The following is a 21,499-nucleotide window of genomic DNA, read 5'->3' as shown; positions in this document are numbered from 1 at the left end:
AGTATTTGGGAGTGGCTAACATGCCCACTCATCTGGAACCACACAGCATATGCAACTTCAGTGTCCATCTTCAGGCTCACATCATGCTGGGTCATGATTTTTTCTTGGCAGAACAGCAGCTAAAGTTTTCCCTTTCTCACTATTGAGCAATTGGGCCAATGACCTCCTCCTGAAATCACAACTGTGACCCATTTTCTGTGCTGAAGCAGCAAAGGTGTAAGAGTTCACAGCATAGCACAGAGCTGTGCCTAGCAGGCAACACTTCCCATTTTCGGTTTCTTCTGCTGGCCAAGTCATGCTGGGAGATATGACTTAAGGCTAAAAAACCTCCACAGGGTGTGCAAAGCCTGTCTGTGTGTCAAGCATCTTACCATCTCCTCTTACACAGCACTGAATTGGAGAAGGCTGTTTTCCTTCTCTAGCATTAGGGGGAGCATGGCTGTTGAGAGAAAGGCTATGGTTGGAAAAAAAGAAAAACTCACAAACTGAAAAAACAAGTTCTGAACCTTATGAGTCCAGTTTAAACTCTGTCCCTACACTATGGCCTCTTTATAATCCCTGTGCCACCAGTAACAAAGCTTCTGCAGGCACTGGAGATTGAAGGACCTTGCTCCTTGCTCTCAGACATCAGGCAAAGAGGAGGAGTAGAAATGGACAGCCTGATAATTTTGCAGTCCCCTAGGAAGAAGCAAACAAAACGGAGTGGGATTAACAATTGTTGAAACCTTGTTTGGCATTCCAGAGGCCTTGTTAACAACAGTGTCACAACAGCTATTCAGGAATGCTATTGTACCACCAGGGCTGCCTCTGAGAAGTTGCATTTTCTAAACTATAATTCCCTGGTTTAGCTTCCAGGGGTGTCACTGCTGATTGTACATAGGACCTTGGATACAGAGGAGAATATTCTTCTCTTGTTTGAAGCCTCTGGCTCTGCAAATTAGTTTAGTTTTGCACTTTGGTAGAAACATTGCCCAATAAGCTGTGTGGTAAAACCTCTCCACCCTCAGCCAAAATCCCCAAACTCTTACTGATTTTTTCAGAGCTGGGATTTCACATGTGAGCTCAAAGTTCATAGACTTACATAATTCCTCTGCTTCCACCTCTACTGGCTTGTGCTGGCTTCCTCCACTCATGGAAAGGACCTTATTGATCAGCTCCCTTTAAACCCCTAGGGATACTTCCTGCCTACTCAGTGAGCAAGGCTGGCAGAGTCAGTGCCTGTGTGCACAAAAGGCACCAGAAAATAACATTTAGGCCAAATGTTCTGTTAAGGGTATTTTACTTCATATGCTTTCCCACAATTTAGCACCTCCTTTAATCATTGCATCTTAAGCTGCACACATTCCACTTGCTTCCTTAGGAAAAATACCAAGAGAATCAAGGATAAAGTATTTAAGGAGAGTGAGTCCTTCCAAGGCAGAAGTTTGAGGTGCCCAAAGCAGGTGTGCCTGGGTGCCAGACAATGGTACTGGTAGCTGCAGGATGACTGTGCAAGGAGGACAAAGTGTAACTGGTACATGTGGATTCTTCAGTAGTATAACCCAAGAGGAAGTTTTTGTGAGACCTGTGGTGTTTGCAGTGCATCCAGGAGTCAGAGAAAGAGAAGAGGGAGAGTTGGAAAGGACCTAAAGAAGGAAGAATCTTTAGAAAGGCAAAGAAAAAGGCCAGAAAGAATAAACCTTTGTAGATTGCTCTATGAAGGGCACAAAAGCAACTCACATGCTTCAGAGTGATAGTGCCATGAAAGTTACAACAGAAATCAACAATGAGAAAGGATATTCTTCTTAACCCATTTTTTTCCCCCTTTTTTAAAATTAAGTTCAAAAGGATGACAGGAGCATGAGGCAAAGTGTTATTTGTGTAGCAGGGAAGAGACACATATGAGGACATCTGTTTTAAGGAGCTGTTTCAAAAATAACCACAGGAGAGGAGAGTGTTTGCAGAGCGCAGCAGGCAACCTGCAGAGCAGTGGAAAGTGAGGCAGCAGCAGTGCCCCGAGTGCAGAGAACCCCAAATGTCTCCAGGATTGTGTACTCGTTGCCAAACCACCCCAACCTGACACCAGTGGGTGTTTTATAAATTGCAGGAGGTGCTGTTTCCATGTTTTCTGCCCAAAAACATTGATCCCTTTTCTGTTGGTCTCCTTCTTGACCCCTTTTTCTTAAGTCAGCAGCTTTTAAATTCCACTTTCAAGTCTTTAAAAAATAACCCTGTTTCAATGCATCTCCAAAACATATGGCAAAGGAATGCAGATTTGGGTACTACTCCATCCCAAAGATGAGGTCTTGTTCACCAGAAAAAGAAAGGAAAAGCAGACTGTCAGATTTTGGAGCAGGATGCTCATGTCCAGTGTTCTGCCCTAGCCTATTTACTGCTGACTGCAGGAACAGACAGCAAACTTGGCTACTGATTCACTGAGATGCTTTAAGAAAGTCCATTACACATTATCTGTTGCTTCAGCTTCCTGGTGGGTAAAACAGAGAAGTGAGAAGTACAGCTTTTATCTTCATTTTCTTTCCAAAGTCTGTGTTTTCAGACAGCTCTGAAAGTGTTGTGGTGTAGGATTCAATGCAAATATCAGATGTGATCCATTAGTGAAATGGAAGTGGTAAAGCCAGATGGTGTGAGGCATCACAGTGGGGAAGACAATGTTTCAGGCACCAGGCAGTTAATTTCTTCTGTTAGCCAGGTAAGAGAGCATGTTTGAAAAAGGCCAAATGAAAACTGAGCACAATTGCTCATTGGGAGATTCATCCTTTCCATGGCCAAATACTCCTTAGAACAGAACTTTGTCAAAACGTGCCTGATGAATTTGCATCTGTTTTCTAGAGTTACATTGGGAAATCAATGGTAAGAACCACTTCAAAGTAGTAACCAGATGTTTCCTCCCTGCTTTTTTTAGCTATCACTGTGAGTAACAGAAACCTTTCACAAAGAGAAGTGAGGGTCTGAGATATAGTAGCTAATACCACTCTGGGAGGACACAGCTGTATTTCTTTTCTACACTAGTGGCTTTCAGCTGACGTTGGCTATCCCCTACCTCAAGGGAAGCATTATCTTCTGTGGTCCCTCCAGTACTGTGTTTTCTGATAAAGAACAAATGTTTCTGCTACAATCAGTTCATGTTGTGGTAACTACTTGGAACCAAGCTTTGGTTGCAGTTATAAAAATTCTCAGAGCATAAAGTTAACTATTTGGAGTTTCACAGAGTTATTCCAAATTCACCTGGCCATGCCTGGTATAACCATGACTGCACTTTGGCCAGTGTTTGGAAGCTGACTACAAGCTGCAATGCAGCATCATGTGTCTGTAAACCAAGAAAGGGCTGTGCTTTGGACAAAATTTGATATTTCAAAAGTGTTGAGTAGCAGTCAAATGAGTTCACCAATGATCATTTCATATCCAGACTGCTTACACCAGCCCACTGGATACCTACTTTGAGTGCCCAAGCAAGTTGCAAACTAGGCCCTGTAGGACTTGTATCTGACTGTTTTCAAGGAGACTTGGTCTTCTAAGCATTGAGATCACTTTTGCAATGGGAGCTTTGGCATATTGCTCAATTCTGAGACGTATTCAGGCATACAAATTGTTTGGTTTTTAAACTTTCCTTGAAGTATTTAATGGTTTATTGTTTTGATGTCTCTTCTGGCTTTGCCAAGGTTATGTTTTTTCTATTACTTTGTAACCACATAGAAGATATAAAACATTCACTCTCAATAAATTAATGGGTAAATGTTTCATTCCAGCTTGGACTCAGCATATGGTTTTCTTCGTGTAGTTGTTTGATTGCATCATTCTTGTTTCAGATGTCAACAATTTGGTTTAAATCTTTCTTTTCCATGTGTGAAGTGGGACACCAGTGCATTGCATCATTCGGTTGTGCATATCCACTGGACGTGTGTCGTCTGCTATGGGATTATGGAAAACTGCCCAAAGTTTTCTCTGACTGCTGCTGTACAGATGCAATCAAAATCTGGGCAATGTCCCTTTGTCCCAGTCTGGAGCACACTGGCCCTGAGATGCAGCATCCCCAGGAAGGCAGACAGCAGCAGGCTGCACAGCGAGGTCATTTACCACTAGATGGCTGGACCTCCTTTTCGTGCAGCTGTTTTGTTCCCAGCTCAGTGACCGCGCTTAGCCCTGAGTGGACTCGTTGTAAACTCTCTGCCCACCCACTTTATAGCTTAACATTTTGAAACAGCTGATGCTTTTAGCAGATTTACCTTCATGATGAATATTTCAAACTTTTGAAACTTACTGAAAAAGCTGTGGTAGCTTTTTTGCAAGACAAAGAGGAAACACTTCCTGATCCTGTTCTTGGGTTTTTTTCCATTCCATGTGTAATACAATTTTCACCAAGTCTTATTTCATAGGTGTATGCATAAGTGGGGCACATTTAACAGTTCATCACTCAGACTGGAATACAGCATCATAGTGTCCTGAATAGTCACTGCCACGTGCCTTGATCTGGTGAATTTGGTGGTATAAAATCTGTAAAACTTTTAGACACTGACATACATGTCACTGTGATTTGGGGCAGCAATGTCTTTCCTTTAAGAAAAATTATTTTGCCCACAGTCAACATCTTCAAAAAATTAATACTTCTAGATGAAAAATGTCAACTTTCCTCACAATTGCAGACTGATACATTATACAGAGCAAGAAGACCCACTTCAAAAGGAAGATTTCTCCTGCCTGAAAGCAGACAAGAGGAATAGGCAAAGAATCTGTTTTTTGAAGATACCACTTTATTTTTCCTTATTAGTCTCTTCACATTTTCAGCTCTGTTACTTGTATTTACTGGTTCACATCATGTGTCTATAGATGTATTTGTATCCAGAGTTCAAAACAAGAGAGAGTTAGGTTTTTAAATTAAAAATTATTTTAGCTGTTTTGCTGTCACAGCACTGACATTTTACATTTGCCACTTGCAGGAACAAGGAGGAGTGAATTATTGTCCCTGCTTCCAAGGTAATATAATCTAAAATATCAAACCTGGAAGTCTTAGTGCACTTTAACACCTTTGTGGGAGCCCAAAGATGTGCCTAAAGATGATGAGACATGAAATAGTAAGGTGAAGATGAATCTAGAAATAGCTCTGGGGTGGGTTTTCTTTTCTAAGTAGCAGTCTCTCACAGTTCAATTTTCTTAAAGCGCTATGACAGCAAAAAAAAAAAAAAACCAACAAAAAACCAAAAAAGAAGCTGATGGTTGAACTAGTGTGGTGGAAGAGCAGGAAATTCAGATGAACTCCACCCATCAAGACTCACAGAGAAACACAGGTAATGAAGCATTCAGCAGAGATGAGCCCCAGAATAAAGAGACCTCAAAAGTAACTGTTCGACCCAACAAGAATATTAGTAGCTATTCTGTTCTCATCTGCAGAAAGGTTTCTGGTTCTGTTAATGCAAGAGAAGAGAGTAAGAAAGGCTTAGAAATTTCCATTTAATGGACTTGGAGACAAGTAAATTGTAAATTTTTTGAAGTGTTTCCTTTTTACAGGTGCCTGAAGTGTAACATGTGCAGATTATTTATGAAGAGCAACCTCACATTTGGAAGTAGTCGAGAAACAAAGTCCTACTTGATCCTGTCACAAGCAGAATGTTGTTACTGAGCCCAGAATGTCAGATGTAGCATAATTACAGGTATTGTGTAGTCCTCCTATAACACTGTGGGAAGCAAAAAGCCATGGTTTGTAATCACTCCAGTAGTGCTATTTTATGCCTTTTGGGAATGTTTAAATAAACTTATTTTATTTACCTTGTTCCTAAGCAGGTCCACTGATACAAGCTATACAGAATACTGCTGTAAAATACCTGTTCACCAGTGCTGATACAAGTGCTACGTTTGCTGTGGCAGCTCTGCATAACGTCTGAGAAATCAGAAGTGTCAATAGCAAAGGTAAAGGAAACTGGTATCTTTGATCCAGCTATGTGGGAGCTGTCACTGGATGTGAATAGAGATGGTGGGTTTGAAGAACCAGACACAAAATTGTGAAGAAATCAGCTTAAATGTATCACCAAGCTTCCTTTGGGATTATCAGCTCACTTGCACAGTCCTAATAAACTGTTAGAGGCCCTGTTGTACAGTCTGACAGATAGGAGACACCAATGTCACAGCAGAGATGACATTATTTTTGTCACTGCTCTTTCCATAGCTCAGATGAGCAAGCCTGCTCCCAGCAGAGGGTGGGAGATGGCTCCCTGTAGCCAGGCTGCACTGCTGGGCCCTCCTCCAGCAGGTGCTGACCCCCTTGTGCACCTCATTGCTCTCCCCAGAGGGTTTTGGATCAGCTCTCTGCTGTGAAGGCAGGGACATAGAGTCAGATCACAGCATCTCTTCAGCCATTGGAATCAAAAAGCAATGAAAAAAAATGTTACTTGGATTTGAAATGAGATTTTTTTTTTGCACAGTTGGCTTTTTCCACTCTGTTCTCAGCAACACAATTTAGGCTCCTGCTTGCACAGAGGTCTGGGGGCTGAACTCCTGACCAAGCTGACCAAACAGGTATTCCATGCCTTTTAGTTCAATTATTGGGTAGGCCTTGGTGGCAAACTCTTCTAGAAGCTGGGCTTTGAGATTAATTGCTCTTCTCGCCTCCCTTCCTACCACTCTGGCAGCAACTTGAAGCCTACAACAGCCAGATTTGCAGTCGTGCACGCTCTCATCCCACCACCTGCTTGCACTCCTTGACCTTCTGACAGGTCTGCAGATGTTCCTGGAAAGAGGTGCCAGAATGATTCCTCAGGGATTGTTCTTGCAGTAAACTCTGATCCAGGCTCCCAGGAGAAACAAAAATCTTCACAGGGAGGATGGGAGAAGCTTGGGTGGTTTAGGCCTGAGCAAAGGAAACCCTTGAGGGGAAACATTCTCAAAGATTACTTAAAATGGTGGATTTGCAGAAAATCTTATCATCACTAAAAACACACTCAGAAGAAACAGTCATTCTCCTGAGTGGTATTACAGAGCAAACACTGTAAGTTAAACCTCTGAGTTGAATGTGTCCTGTATTATATGATGAAGAATGACTGAAAGCAAGTCAGAGGGCCTTGAAAAACCTAATGGACCTTAAGAAGATCATATGGTGTTCTGTTACTGGATAAACACCAGTTGTCCTTTTGGACAGAGCATCTTCAAGAATTATACCTGAACCTTCAGGTATACACAAGCAATAGCCCATGCTTGGGAAGTGAGAAGCTTCCAAATTTGCAGAGTTTGTCCAGTACTTTTAGCAGTAAAAGTGAAAAAGATAAATTTGGCACTTACTGGAGTCTAAGTTTATATCCATTTTAAGGACCATGGTCCATAGCACCAGTAATGGAAGGGGAGGTGACTACCCACACTGATTGCAGTTATCTCTAATTTAGGACTGCAAATCTGTGTCTCTTTTTGTAGAATAATGTATGTGTTTTATCTCATTAAACCCTGTCACTGTCGTGCCCATAAAATGGTTGTAATAACTCCCTCATAATGAATGCCCTTTGAGCCAGTTTGATGGTATGAGTGCTTGGAACCACACCTGCAGCCACTGCGTGCCAGTGAGCTATGGACCAGGTATGTTCTACTATTCCTGCTTCACTGTTGTATAGACTTGTCGGGGCTTAATCCCTGATAAGATAGAGCTGTGTAAACTCTGGAAGAGGGGCTTGCTGAGGCACAGCACCAGTGCAGAAACAGAGCTGTGTGCCAGGATGTTTGCCGCAAGCAGCACCGTGGTGCAGCCACAGCCCCGGGCGCTCCTCTGCCCCTGCCCGCACAGCCGTGGGCAGGAAGTGTGCCACCACTCCCACCCCTTCCTCCCACGAGGAGCAGATGCAGCAGCTCAAGGTGCCTGACACAAAAAGAAATAAAGGCTCAGATACACACTGTCTTGAGAAAATAAAATCAGACACGATGCAGCTGGTTACTGGCTGCTATTTGCTAAGCCTTAGCTGCAGTTTCTGGCCTCTAACCCTGTAGAGGTATAGACACGCTTCATGCTTTGTGAGTCATCCTAACAACATTGCTGTTATCACATTATAATGATGTTGGGCTGGTCCTGTGAGATGATATTATTATCCAGTATTGAGAGCTAAGTTTCAGATGAAAAAGCAGCTCAATACTCACCAGTGTTACCCATAACAGTAATTAGTCAGTACTTGCACTTATTAGTCTTGAGGGAAGCTGAAATCATGTTCACATCTGGGGCAGAGCATGTACTTCCACCAAGGCCAGTACAACTTGTATCGCTACTTGAGTTTAGTTCTATGAAATTCTTATCTCAGAATTCCTTCTAAACCTAAACAACGTCCCTTCATCAGTGCTTGCACTTTTGCTAAGCAGAAAACAAAGTGTTTTTATGGTTACAAAACTATAAAATGAACACAAATGGCATGATGAGCTAGTATGTTATTTAGATAACACCTCTGACTCTATGAATCTTGTCTGTCAGAAAGCTCTGTGGTTTCCCCATGGAAAAAGACTGTTATCCTATGAATTCCCAAAAAAATGTGGAGTGTCTAGGAGGTAAGTAGACTTATGGACACAGACACTGGACTTTTCTTAGACCACAGATCTTTATCTGAGTGCATGTAGCACGAGATGAGATTGGCAATGGGATAAGTCACAGAACTACAGCCTTCACTGTGCTGCTCTGCTATTTTTCTTCTCGAGTCACTCCTGCTTGCATTTCTTTTTCCCTGGAAAATGTAAAAGAATTCATAGATCAAAAAAACAGGACCTGACACAAAGACAGAAGTACTGGATCTAAGAAATGATTGATTTCAGGAATTGGGTAGAGGACCCTTTACTTGGTGGGAAGTAAGAATTTCAGAGTCCGCAACTATACCTCTTTTAAGATATGAACTTCTCAAACTTGACACACTTCTTAATATTAGAGTTGGCCAGTCTTTAGTCAGAAGAAGTCCATTTATATCTGCATCTTAGAGATGGGAAATAGATTAAGTCATTCAGATGGGACTTTATCTCAATATCAGCAGCAAATCAAAGCATTGCTGGTGTTATGAAGCACTGTGCTGCTAGAACCAGCTTTGTCATTGAAATACCGCCCATTAGTACTCCTGTGCCTTGGCAGATGAATTATGAACTGATGGAATTTGAATAACTGTCTGGCCCTTCTGCAAGAAAAGGTAATATTGCTCCTGCTTAGTATCACCTCGGGCTTTTGTGCCAAAACATCACAGCAGAATTCAGTGTTGACTGGTAACTAACAGTGAATTTAAAGTGCTGTCACTTTAAATCATCCTGCTCAGCTTCCAGGCCTAGGTGCCCAAAGCATGTAAGAAGCAATCCACAAGAGATGGCACAAAGCTGAAGGATGGGGATTTTCTTAAATCCCTGTTTGTTTAGGACAGGAGGCAAAATGTGTTTTCAGAGAGGCTGCTGCAGGTGCAGAAGGCTCTGCTACAGCTGGCATTCTGAAAAATCAATTACCTATACCAAAGCTGTTCTTCTGCCTTTGCTATCTACTTGCTTATTACACACAAAGTGAATTAAAAAGAGCAGGGTTCTGTGTTCAATACCCTCTTCAAGTGAGCAATCTAACCCTTACAACCAGACATCCTTAAGCTGATCAGATGATGGGACAACATGAAATGCTTTTGGCTCTAAAAGGACATTTGGCTAATAATACTATGCTCAATTGAGAAACCAAGTGAACTCACGTAAATATGATACTATCAATGATGTAGGTTGCATTTCTTTTTGAGTTGTTGGGAATTAATGGATTGATAGGTAAAACATCTGACATTATTACTGAATTTATCATAATAAATATTACTCTGCAATATTTTGCTCCCGCTTGTGAAGAATTAAAATGCTAAAGGGTGCAAACACATGATGTTAGGAGCATATTATGACAGTGATATTATAAATGTTTGTACAGTTTGTCACCAATATTTGAAGCCACTTGTAAAAACAGCACCTTTATATAATACATTATTACCATACCCTACTGTAAGTGGTGATGTGCCTTTATCCACTGGTACAGAACACATATGTGACTAATTATTCACCCTTTTCTACCCTCTTCCCATGGATGGGCTTGAAAAGACAGTGTTAAAAATAGACACAGGGATAACACTCATGTGATAAACTATACAGTCATGGTTGAAGTGTATAGATGTGTTAATTTCTCATTTACCAAAAACATAGCTTATTTTCATAGATCCATTTCAGCAGATGCTTTTTCTTCTCATCATCTACCAGATGCGATAGACAAATATTTTTCTTCACTCTCAAAAAAGACTCACAAGGCCCCATAACTGATATGATGTGATCTTGAATTAAAACTGTCTTCTGTAGTTCTATCAGTATCATGTTTCTGAAGTGTGTTACCTTGCAATCCTGTAAAGATGGGAAATGTATTTTATTATAAAGAAATCTTCCATCTGTTGAATCAAAAGTTATACTTGCAGAATCACACAAACACAGAATCAATTACGTTGGAAAAGACCTCCAAGACTGAGACCAACTTTCACTAATCCCAACCTTGTCAACCAGACCGTGGCACTAAGTGCCACATCCAGTCTTTACTTAACACCTCTGGCGGTGCTGAGTCTGCCATCTCCCTGGGCAGCCCATTCTAATGTTTAACAACCCTCTTCGTGAAGGAATTCCTTCTGATGTCCAACCTAAACCTTCCCTGGCACAGCTTGAGGCCATTTCCTCTGGATGTCACACCTGGCACAACCTGCTTTCAGGGAGCTGTAGAGTGATAAGGTCACCCCTGAGCCTCCTCCTCTCCAGCCACTCCATTAAGAGATGGACCAGGAAACTTTGAAGACTTGATCCATTGAAATGACGACATCCTTCAGCAAAGAAAACCTCTTAATTATGCTGTTAATGCCAGATGATGTGCACTCTGAATTCCAAAGCATATGAATAAAACTAAGCCCCATAACTTTGTGGCTGTCAGGTTCAATATAAACTCAGGGGATGTTAAAATAGAAACCTTAGCGATCATTGTAAAATGGTTCTTCATGCGTTCCTGCGCGTGTGGCGCATACGAGATCATGTGGGAGGCGACCTGACGGCGCCCATTGAGAACAACCTGCACGGTGCTATCTATTACGGTCTATGCTCCTCCTCATTACCGCAGCCAGCCTCGAACCGGCGCTCCCCTCCTGGCAGCTCTCCCGCTGACGGAGCGCTGTTCTCTGTGCCAGGCGGGGCCAGTCCTCGCTGTCTCGGCATTCCCCGGCCTGTGTCACGGCGGGACGCCGGACGGACGGACGGACGGACGGGGGAAAGGGAGGCTGGAGGAACGGGGGGCCGGGGGGCCGGAGCCCCTCAGCCTGGCACGCCCGGCCCGGGCGGAGCCTCAGGGCCGCTCCCGCCCCGCCCCCAGTGCCGGCGGCCCTCGCGCGGTCGGATTGGCGGGGAGCGCTGCCAATCACGCCGCGGGGCGGGGCGCGCGCGGCGGCCCCTTGGCGCTGAGGGGGCGCGCGGCTCCGGCCTCTGCCCGGGCCGATCCTGCCCTGGCGGCGCCTTTGCCGGCGGCTGCCCTGCTTCTTGTCGCTCTCTCCTGCCTCCCGCCGCGAGCAGCCGGGGCCTCCTCCATGCGGGAGAAGAGGAGGAGGAGGAGGAGGTGGGAGCTGCTCGCCGGCCATCCCCGGCGCCCGGCAAGTCGGAGCCGACCCGCCGCTGCGCCGCTCCTGCCGCATCTCCCCGCGGCGCGGAGCCGGCCCTGAGCTCTGCTCGCCGCGCCGGCCCCGGACCCCTCCTCATAGTCTTGCCCCCACCCTCCTCCTAGTCTTCCCAGACCCCTCCTCCTAGTCTTTCTCCTTTTTGTTTGTTGTTGTTGTTTTTTTTTTTTTTTTCCTTTTTAATTCTCCCCCTCCCCCTCTGGTTCTCACCCTGGCTGCGAGCAAAGCGTCTTCATGAGCGCAGAGGATGTCCGGAAAGCACTACAAGGGGCCTGAAGTCAGTTGTTGCATCAAATATTTCATCTTCGGCTTCAATGTCATTTTCTGGGTAAGTGGGGCCGGTTTCGTGTCTTCCTCTGCTTCCTCCTCCTCCTCCTCCCTGGCCGCTGCCGGGCCGGGCACGGGCAGGAGCAGCAGGGACGAGTGACAGCCCGGCGTGAGGCCGCGGGGGCATTTTAGATGGGGCACGGGTGCGAGGCCAGGGCTGCCGCCGCCTCCGACCCGACCGCCCCGGCCAGCCCTTCCCCGGGCAAGTTGTGGTGCTGCATTCCTCCACCTCCCCAGGGTGCCGGTTCTCTTCCCTTCCGGCCCTCTTAATTGCTTTTGTTGTTAGTATGAAGCGGATTTCGTGTCTTCTTCCCACCTCGCCGTCTTTTCCTTTTTTCGTGTTCCCTCCTTCCTTCCCCCACCTCTGCTTTGTGGTGGGAGAGGAAGGGAGCAACCAGGCACCCAGGCATGGAGAACGAATTGATCTGCATGTTTTCACGCTGCCATCCCTGTTCGATGCAAATAATAGAAAGAATCACAGCTCAGGTTTTCTGCACAGTGCTGAATGATTTCACAATGATGAAGTTGTATATGGCACAGGTTTATTATGATTAGCTGTTAACCCGTAGTAGTAGCAGCAGTAATAGGGTGGAGGAGGGGGAAAGGGTATTTCCACCCATACTTAAAGTGCAAGCCCGTAGGAGGCCTGTTTGGGCGTTTGTTGGGATTCCTGGCTGCACTGCTTGATCTGCCTGCCCAGTATCTTGTTGCACCATTGCCCACCGGCTGTGGAGTAGGCAGAACTGTACAGTGAAATGTAACCTGCCTGTATCAGTACTTCTAGCATCTTCTCAGTGTGTTGGATTTGAAAGAGAAGCAGCTGTTTTTGGACGTTTGTGCCAGATTTCTTAACTACAGGGGGATGGTGGGGTGAGGTGAGCATTCTCACACATGTGTGAGTGGTGAGGTCTTCTCACTGCACGGAATGTTAAAGTCAGGTGAAGGCTCTTGCATGTATAATTCCCCTTTTTACATGAGGTATTCCACAGTGCAATGAGAAACATCCACAAACCCATCCTGACAGAGTCACAGAATATTCTGAGTTGGAAGGACCTACCAGGATCATCGAGTCCAGTTCTGGATCAAACCCAGATAGTGTGGATGTGTTTTTGAGGGCCTTTGGAAGCAAGTTGAATACATATTTGGTATAGTGGCTTGTTTGGACTAGAGAGAAGAATTGGGGGAAAAAAGCCCCAACACCACTTTGAAGGTTATGGATGAAGGTAGGGAAGAACAGAGGAGAGAAACCTTTTGGGCAGTGCTGGGCTTCTGTTTGTCCCTTTGGGGAGAGCAGAGGTCAGTGGTTACATGGATTGCAGGTATCCATAGCTAACCTCAGGTCTGTTCCTGGAAAATAAACATATCTGAAGAAGATGTTTTGAAAGGATGGGAGTTTTGATTAAGTCCACTTTCATACTGTATTACTTCTCTTAAACAGGAAGGTTTGCAGCCAGAGTGAAGCTGACTGTGGCTTTATGTCAGTGTTTGCTTGGCCTCAGACCGACCCCGGCAGATGTAGCGAGCTTTGTAGTATTTTTACCCTACAGAGCTGATGTGGTTGTACTTCTGGCCCAGGCTTCAGTGGTTGAGTTTGCCATGGTTCTTTGCCCTTGTCTGTTTCTTTGTTTTGATTTTGCTGGGCATATGTTGCTGTGAGCACGGATATTTTTCAGCAGGGAGCTAGTAGTGTGAGGAACACTTGTGTGCTGTGTCCTTGGATTGAGAGAGGGAGATTATGGTGGAATATATAGAACCATGTTAACTTGCTCTTTCAGACACTGTCAGTGTCTCAAAAGCTCTAAATCCTGTAATTTCCTTCATTGTATTCTCTGAAGGCGAATGTTTGGCTGGTGCAAGTGGGGAAGTGGTTATGTTTGAGGTTTTCTGTAACTAGTGATTTTCTTACTCCTGTGTTACTGAGGCCGATGCAGTGTAGCTTCTGCATGATGGCAAGTGTGCCTGTGTTGTATACTGAATGGACCAAAGGCTTTATACTGCTGGAATGCTGATCCGAGAGCCTGAAAAAATATAATTGTGTATCACCCACTCTGCCAGTTGCTTGATGTGAGGCCCTTGCTTGCAGATTTCCTCTTTTGCAAAATGCTAATTGTCTCATTTGTGTTCCTGGCAAAACTTCTTGAAATTCATGAAGACCAAGCACTTTGAGAGTTTAGTAATTTCTTTAGAATATTGTAATCTCTTTATGAGAAAGCCTGCATTTATTACCACATCTCTCATGATTTGGAGTGAAAACATAGGCAGATATTCTTGTTGCATACATGTTAATATTATTTTTACTGAAGTAATAGCAAACTCCTCAATAACTGGGCCAGAAAAGCTGTAAACGAAAATTGCAAATTCAGTTGGTTGTTTACAGAAAGTGATAATCAAAAATAGCCACTAACATAGCCATTGTAAATAGACTGAAATGGTGAAGAGGTCATCATCCTAACCCCATGACACTTTCCAGGGTCTTGCAAACAGGGAGCACACCTTGTTAGGCCTTCTATCTGAGTGTTATTACATAGTGGTTTTAACAAAACCTTTTAAAATGTTAATGTAAACAAAGAAAATACCTCTGTTCTGCATCATAAAAACAATGGACTAAAAATAAAGAGAACTGAGTTGGAAGAGTAATGATTTTGACAAGAAAATTGTCAGTGCTTTGAATAGCAGAATATTATAGATCTGCTGAAAGTATGCAGGGAATGATTGTACTTGCTACTTAAACTGAAGTTATTACAAAAATCTGAGGCTTTAAATACCACAGAACAGGGGCAAAATAAATGGTCAGACCCTTTTGTCTATTTTCTTTTGTGTTGGTCAGGTATTTCATGCCTTAAAAACCACATCAGAATTTTGAGGATAATGAATATGGAAAAATTGCACTCCAATGCTGTGTGTGTAGTTGTGACTAAAGGTGACCGGAGGTAGTTCTCAGGCTTGCACCAGCCCAGGTAATGTATTCTTGCCTAAATATGTGTTTCATACTGTTGTAGAAAACAGTATTATCTGCTGAGTCTATGCATAATTAATGTTCTAGATATATTTGCAGGCTTAATTTCTTGTGTCAATTCAGTGTTAAAATTGGTAAATACTCTGGCAATGTTTGTTCAGAAGAGCTTATTCTATGAGACTACTGTGCTGGTGAGGAAAAGGAAAGCTCATTGGGCAGTCACCGAAGTAATATTTAGGGACAAAGAGCTATCAGGCACAGATGCATGTGAATCTGAAGCGGGAAGGCGGTGCAGTGTTTCCCTTTGCCGTGCTGCTGGTGCTAAAGCACCACGTGCTCCGTGTGCCACCTTTCCCGGCTGGCAGCTGCTGCCATAGACGCTGCTTCCTCATGAGCCTTTCTGCTCCTTTCTCGGTCGAGCATAAAGCTGTAGTAGAGGTGATAGAATGCTTTCCTGTACTCAAAGCAGGCAAACAAACAATGCCTCCTTCCCCCTCTGCCTTCCACGCAGAATGATGATAAAGGTATGGTGCAAAAGGTCGAAGTAGGCCACCCTGCTTCACAAAAGGCAAGAACTAGTTCCCTCTCTTTTCCCCTTACTTTGGGAAGACAGTTTTAGGCTGACTGTTAGTTCCAAGAGATGTTTTTAGTTGTTCTCTCTGCTTTTTTATACTTGATGGAAACCATGGATGTGTACTATTGTAAAGTTCTAACTTTCAATCCACACTTGATTCCACTGACCCTGGTCTAATTGAAAGATGTATAAAAAGCACTGACACCTCAGAAACTTTTACTTTAGCTGGTGATTCACTCTAAGTTATGAGCTATGCTGCAATTATGATACATCAGCATATTACGTGTTGTTCTTCTATTATTTCTCTAGAGTCCCATATTGTTATTATTAGATTTCCAAAGTCCATACCTCTCTGGTGTATTCTCATGGCTGCAGATCTTCACAGCATGGACTCCTTCTTCTGCATGCTGTTCTCTCAGGTCAGGGCTCCTCCAAGGCTCTCCCTGACTGGCTATCCCGCCCCCTTTTATCCCGGTCATCTTCATTGGTTACAGCTGCAGCCCAATTAAGGACATCGCAGCTGCAGCCCATCGAGAGCAACCAGGATCTCTGGGGCAAAGCCTCTATACAGATATTTAAATACAATACATATCTTCTACTATATTTCACCCTTTGTTTTTACTTAAGTTAACAGTTGTACAGATGTTTAAATACAATACATTTTCTCATGACTCACAGGTCATGCACAACACCCACATTCTCCCATGACTCACAGGCCACGTATAACCCACATAGCTCCTTGCTCAAAGGCCATACTCTTTCACAGCTCCCTGACCCAAAGGCTATGTTCCGTCGCAGCTCTTGGCCGCCACAGCTCTCGGCTGTCTTATCTTCTGCTAGCAACCACCGCAGCTCTTGGCTGTTCCGTCGCAGCTCTTGGCCGCCACAGCTCTCGGCTGTCTTATATCGTCGCAGCTCTTGGCCGCCACAGCTCTCGGCTGTCTTATGCTCGGTTAACTATCACGTCGGGGTCACCACTTGTTGTTCTTCTATTATTTCTCTAGAGTCCCATATTGTTATTAGATTTCTAAAGTCCATACCTCTCTGGTGTATTCTCATGGCTGCAGATCTTCACAGCATGGACTCCTTCTTCTGCATGCTGTTCTCTCTCTGGTGAGGGCTCCTCCAAGGCTCTCCCTGACTGGCTTTCCCGCCCCCTTTTATCCTGGTCATCTTCATTGGTTACAGCTGCAGCCCAATTAAGGACATCGCAGCTGCAGCCCATCGAGGGCAACCAGGACCTCTGGGGCAAAGCCTCTATACAGATATTTAAATACAATACATATCTTCTACTATATTTCCCCCTTTGTTTTTACTTAAGTTAACAGTTGTACAGATGTTTAAATACAATACATTTTCTCATGACTCACAGGTCATGCACAACACCCACATTCTCCCATGACTCACAGGCCATGTATAACCCACATAGCTCCTTGCTCAAAGGCCATACTCTTTCACAGCTCCCTGACCCAAAGGCTATGTTCCGTCGCAGCTCTTGGCCGCCACAGCTCTCGGCTGTCTTATCTTCTGCTAGCAACCACCGCAGCTCTTGGCTGTTCCGTCGCAGCTCTTGGCCGCCACAGCTCTCGGCTGTCTTATATCGTCGCAGCTCTTGGCCGCCACAGCTCTCGGCTGTCTTATGCTCGGTTAACTATCACGTCGGGGTCACCACTTGTTGTTCTTCTATTATTTCTCTAGAGTCCCATATTGTTATTAGATTTCTAAAGTCCATACCTCTCTGGTGTATTCTCATGGCTGCAGATCTTCACAGCATGGACTCCTTCTTCTGCATGCTGTTCTCTCTCTGGTGAGGGCTCCTCCAAGGCTCTCCCTGACTGGCTTTCCCGCCCCCTTTTATCCTGGTCATCTTCATTGGTTACAGCTGCAGCCCAATTAAGGACATCGCAGCTGCAGCCCATCGAGGGCAACCAGGACCTCTGGGGCAAAGCCTCTATACAGATATTTAAATACAATACATATCTTCTACTATATTACGAATCATAACTTGTGTTTTAATTTGCTTGGCATCTGCTGTATTTGATGGCAGCCATATGGGAATCTAGATAGTCTTCTGAATCACAGAAAGGTAGCAGAAAAAAATAAGGTTATGTAAATGTGTTACAGGAGAAATGTTGGACAAGTGCACTGACCTTTAAAGGACAACCAATAGATCGTTTATTAAATTCTGTACAATGTTGATAGTTTGTTTTTCAAAGGGGGAGAGGATAATTCTCTGATGTCAGCTGGTTTTCAGATATGCACAAGGAAGTTTTGATTTTATGATTTTTCCCTTGCCACAGTGTTTAAAAAAAAACCCAAACAAATCAATGTGAAGCAATTTTGAGAGGCATTCTGTAGCATTTGATCTTTAAAAATTTGCATTGGGAGGATGTCCTTGCAGTGGAAGTGGAAGCATTCTGTTCATTTCCCTCCCCTCCCCCTTTTATGATCAAATGATTTTTTTATTTTACATTTCTTCTTAGCACAGATGAAGCATAGCTAAGCTTTCCACCAGTGGTCTTGCCAGAAACAGAATAATTCTTGTTTTGGGCAAATACTCCACTGGTTTGTAACAGTGAAAGGCGGGGGTGTATATATTGATGAAATAGATGCATTATTGTGAGGTTGGCATTCTTGAATTCCTCAGTGTCTCTTTCAGCAGATGCAGCCTCAGTCTTTCAAATGCATATAAAAGTTTAGTAACTGCTGGCTTTGGGGGACTTGCTTCAGATCTGTAGAGGTCATTCGTAGAATAAAAATTTTCCTTGCCTTGTGTTTCCTCACAACTTGGTGGTAGGCTGTATCATTGGTAATATAAAAAGAAATAGCTGAGGAACTTGGGAGAAACTGTTTCTTTCTCTTAAATATTTGTTTTGCCAAAATTGGGTGTTTATAAATGTGCTATTGTTTTTAGTTATTTGATGTTTCTAGTTTCTAAAAGATTGAAGAAGCATAACTAGAACTAGAGAAAACCCATTGTGATTAATTGTGTGGCTTCTCTTGTTTGATGTCAATGAGTTTCAAGTGAATATTATTGGAACTATCATGTGCAGCTTATATACTTTCCTTCTGTGTTAAAGATGAATTTGGTAAATGTATTTGCCAGTCTTTCACCTTGATTGAATTGTCACAATGCATTTTTTCTGGTGGCACATCTATCTCAAAGTATGAAGAGTCAATTTTGAATTTTCTGTGTGTCAGTCAGAGAAGAGCTGATCCTTGTGAATGGCACCCAGAGCACAGGCAGCCCCACAGAATACGTGTGCCAGTGAAACATCTTATGGATATTTGTGTGTGTAGAAAGAAGTTAGCACTGCTCCTAATCCCATTGCCCTTGTTGCATGTGGATGATATTTCCATAATAAAGGCAACAAATTAATGTTCTGCAACACTGAGTTTGAAGGTGGATGTGCTACCTTAATTTTAATGAGGCAGCCTTTGCACTGTGAACTTTTTGGTGTATGTATTAGGGTAGGATGCACATATTCAGCTGCAGTGTAAGATGTAACAGGCATGTAGGGAAGGCATGAGCTGTTCCAGGGAAGAAATGCTTTCTTTTTCCAGATGGGAACCCAGAAGGCATGTTCTTGTAAACAAACAAAAAAAATTACATATAAGGTGCAGTTGACGTAGGATAATTTTCCGATTCAAAATGTTGGGAGAGAATGTTTTTTGGAGGGAGCTGGTGGAGTTCAGGAGTTTTTTTGTTTGGGTTTTTTTGGGGGTTTTGTTTTTTTTTTTTGATGTTGTTGTTTTTGTGTGGAAAGTAGTAAGAAGAAAAATGTAAGGAACTTTTCTGTCTTCTGCACTGGACAGGAGTTTGAAAGTATGTATGTAATCTGTTACTTAAGAATGCTTTCTTAAACCTAATTCTATAGATTACAATAATCCTGATGTACTTCTTAGTGAAGTTTAATTTGTTCCTTATTCCTCAGACTCTCTAAGATGCAAGTTAATGATTTGTAGATGATGAGAAACTTGAGCTTACAGTTAGTGAAATATCATTTCCTTTTCTTTTGAGTCCCATTCCAGAAATAGACATTTTGAAGTCTATGAAAAGAAATATAAACTGGTTTTGGCACCAGGGCTGCTGCAAGTTATAAATTTGGAGCAAGAAGCTGATGTGTTGTTAAGTGCTCAGGCTGAATACTTCAACAGTTCATATTCCATTAACCAAAAGCAGTAACCTGTGAAGATTTGGTACGGGCATTTAGAATATAATGTTTTGCTTTCAGTTAAAACTGGAGGTGAGAGAAAATATTTTGACCCAAAAAAATCACTTGACCTAATTGTACCAGTTAGGAAATTCTGGTCTTTAGCTATAGTTCTGTAGGGGAGCCTTGTTTTGCCCAAAATATGCAGCATGCTTCTCAAATGCATGGCTGGTAGCCTGTCAACAGGACTGTAATTGTTTTATTGATGTAGACAGGAGAGCAAGGAGCTGAACAGCTCATGAAGTAACCCAGCTCTGTTAGAAATAACCCAGAAGTCACTGTCAACATTAGCCATAAAAGCATCTTCCAGTTTGGTACTGTTCTAAACTTTTTCATATCTGACTTTTCCAGTTGCTTGAATTTTATAGTGGCTTTGTACTCATGTACAATTTGTCTGTTTCTAATAAAAAATTAGAAAATATTGTTACAATGCAGTAAAGAATTAAAACAAAAAAACTTATCCAATTTTTAATGAATGTACTGACTTGTACTTCATTACAGTTTTACGGTGCAAAATCCAGCAATGCATTAGGCCTTAAATCAGTAAAGAATAATCTGTTTGTGTTTTGTTGTACTGTCACATGAATTTGGAAAACATCCTATTTTTTTTTTTTTTGATTGTGCTGCTGCTCCTGCCTCAAAATATCCTATCTTGTGATGCAGGGTTTCAAAGAACACTTGCTGGGTGAGACTCCTGAAAGGGTTTACGGTTTTTCACATACTTTGGGTTAGATGCACAGGAGAAATACTGACAAGATGTTGTCAAGAGGTCAAGACAACATAAAACTTCACTGGCAACTTCAGAGAAATCAGAGAGCTTTGGCAAAATTTTAGAGCAGCATTCACTCAACATTAGGCACTTCGCGAAGCATTGACTTAGCCCATTCAACTTAGCAACCCCAACCCCATCTGATTTTAGGTTACTCAAAACTCTGAGAAGAGAGAGTTAGAAGAAGGAAGAGGAAGAGAGAAAGAAAGGATATAGAAAAGAACAAGTATGGCTACCTTTCCTAGTTCCAGCTGTGTTCAGCTGAGAGAAATTCCAAGAGCAGATAGGGTCAAGACCTGTGCTTGCCTCATGCTTCAGTTTAGTACCCTTTGTCTTTCCTGGGCCCTTCTCCCAGGTTGCACTTGAGGTCATCTGTCCCCTCTGGGCCTGGACTGGGCTCCAGGGCTGGGGTGTGGAGCACTGCCTGTGGTGTGGCAGGCAGTGGTGACCACTGTGTGCCTGGGATACAGGTCCAGAGGGGGGATGTGTGTGTGCAGAGCAGGGCATCACCTCTCCAGAGCAAAGCCTGACCTACCTACTCTCCTACACATGCACCCAAAATACTTTGAGCCAGCAGTCCTTCCAGTCTCTCACATGTGGTTCTCTGTGAATACAGATTTTCCCTGATTTCAGCAGTATTTTGTGCAGGTGTAAGGGTTGGTGTGGGTGGATGTCACTGTTGGCACAGTGCTCAGTGTGGCTGCTTCTGTAACATACACAGAGATCTAGAGCAGTTCAGCCTTCTCCGTATGCTGGCATTTAAAAATGTCACTGGCACACTGAGGCTTGCAGTCAGGGGTGCTTGATTTGGTATCAAACTCTGACTCAGTGTGATCTCATATAACCTCCAGATGGCCTGACTTGCAGAGATGCTAAAAACAGTCAGATCCCACTTCTATAGCTTTATAAACTAAATGAGGCTGTAGCAGTATTTATCTTAATACACATCAGTCTCTACATCTGATCCTTCAGCTAATGTTTCAGCTTTCCAGTCACTTTCGTCTGGACAGCATT

General features: G+C 43.3%; 1 protein-coding gene across 1 annotated transcript in view; it reads left to right on the top strand.

The window, feature by feature from the left end:
• Positions 1-11,690: 11,690 nt before the first annotated feature.
• Positions 11,691-21,499, top strand: part of TSPAN5 (tetraspanin 5) — an 83,893-nt gene continuing 74,084 nt past the window's right edge. The window contains exon 1 of the mRNA XM_036381839.2: positions 11,691-11,973. Coding sequence (XP_036237732.1) covers positions 11,893-11,973 — 81 coding nt within the window. The 5' untranslated portion in view covers positions 11,691-11,892. The remainder of the gene's footprint in view (positions 11,974-21,499) is intronic.

Source organism: Molothrus ater, chromosome 4 (assembly GCF_012460135.2).
Source record: "Molothrus ater isolate BHLD 08-10-18 breed brown headed cowbird chromosome 4, BPBGC_Mater_1.1, whole genome shotgun sequence".
NCBI lineage: Eukaryota > Metazoa > Chordata > Aves > Passeriformes > Icteridae > Molothrus > Molothrus ater.
The sequence above is the reverse complement of the archived record's forward strand: the minus strand, read 5'-3'. Positions and strand labels throughout refer to the sequence as shown.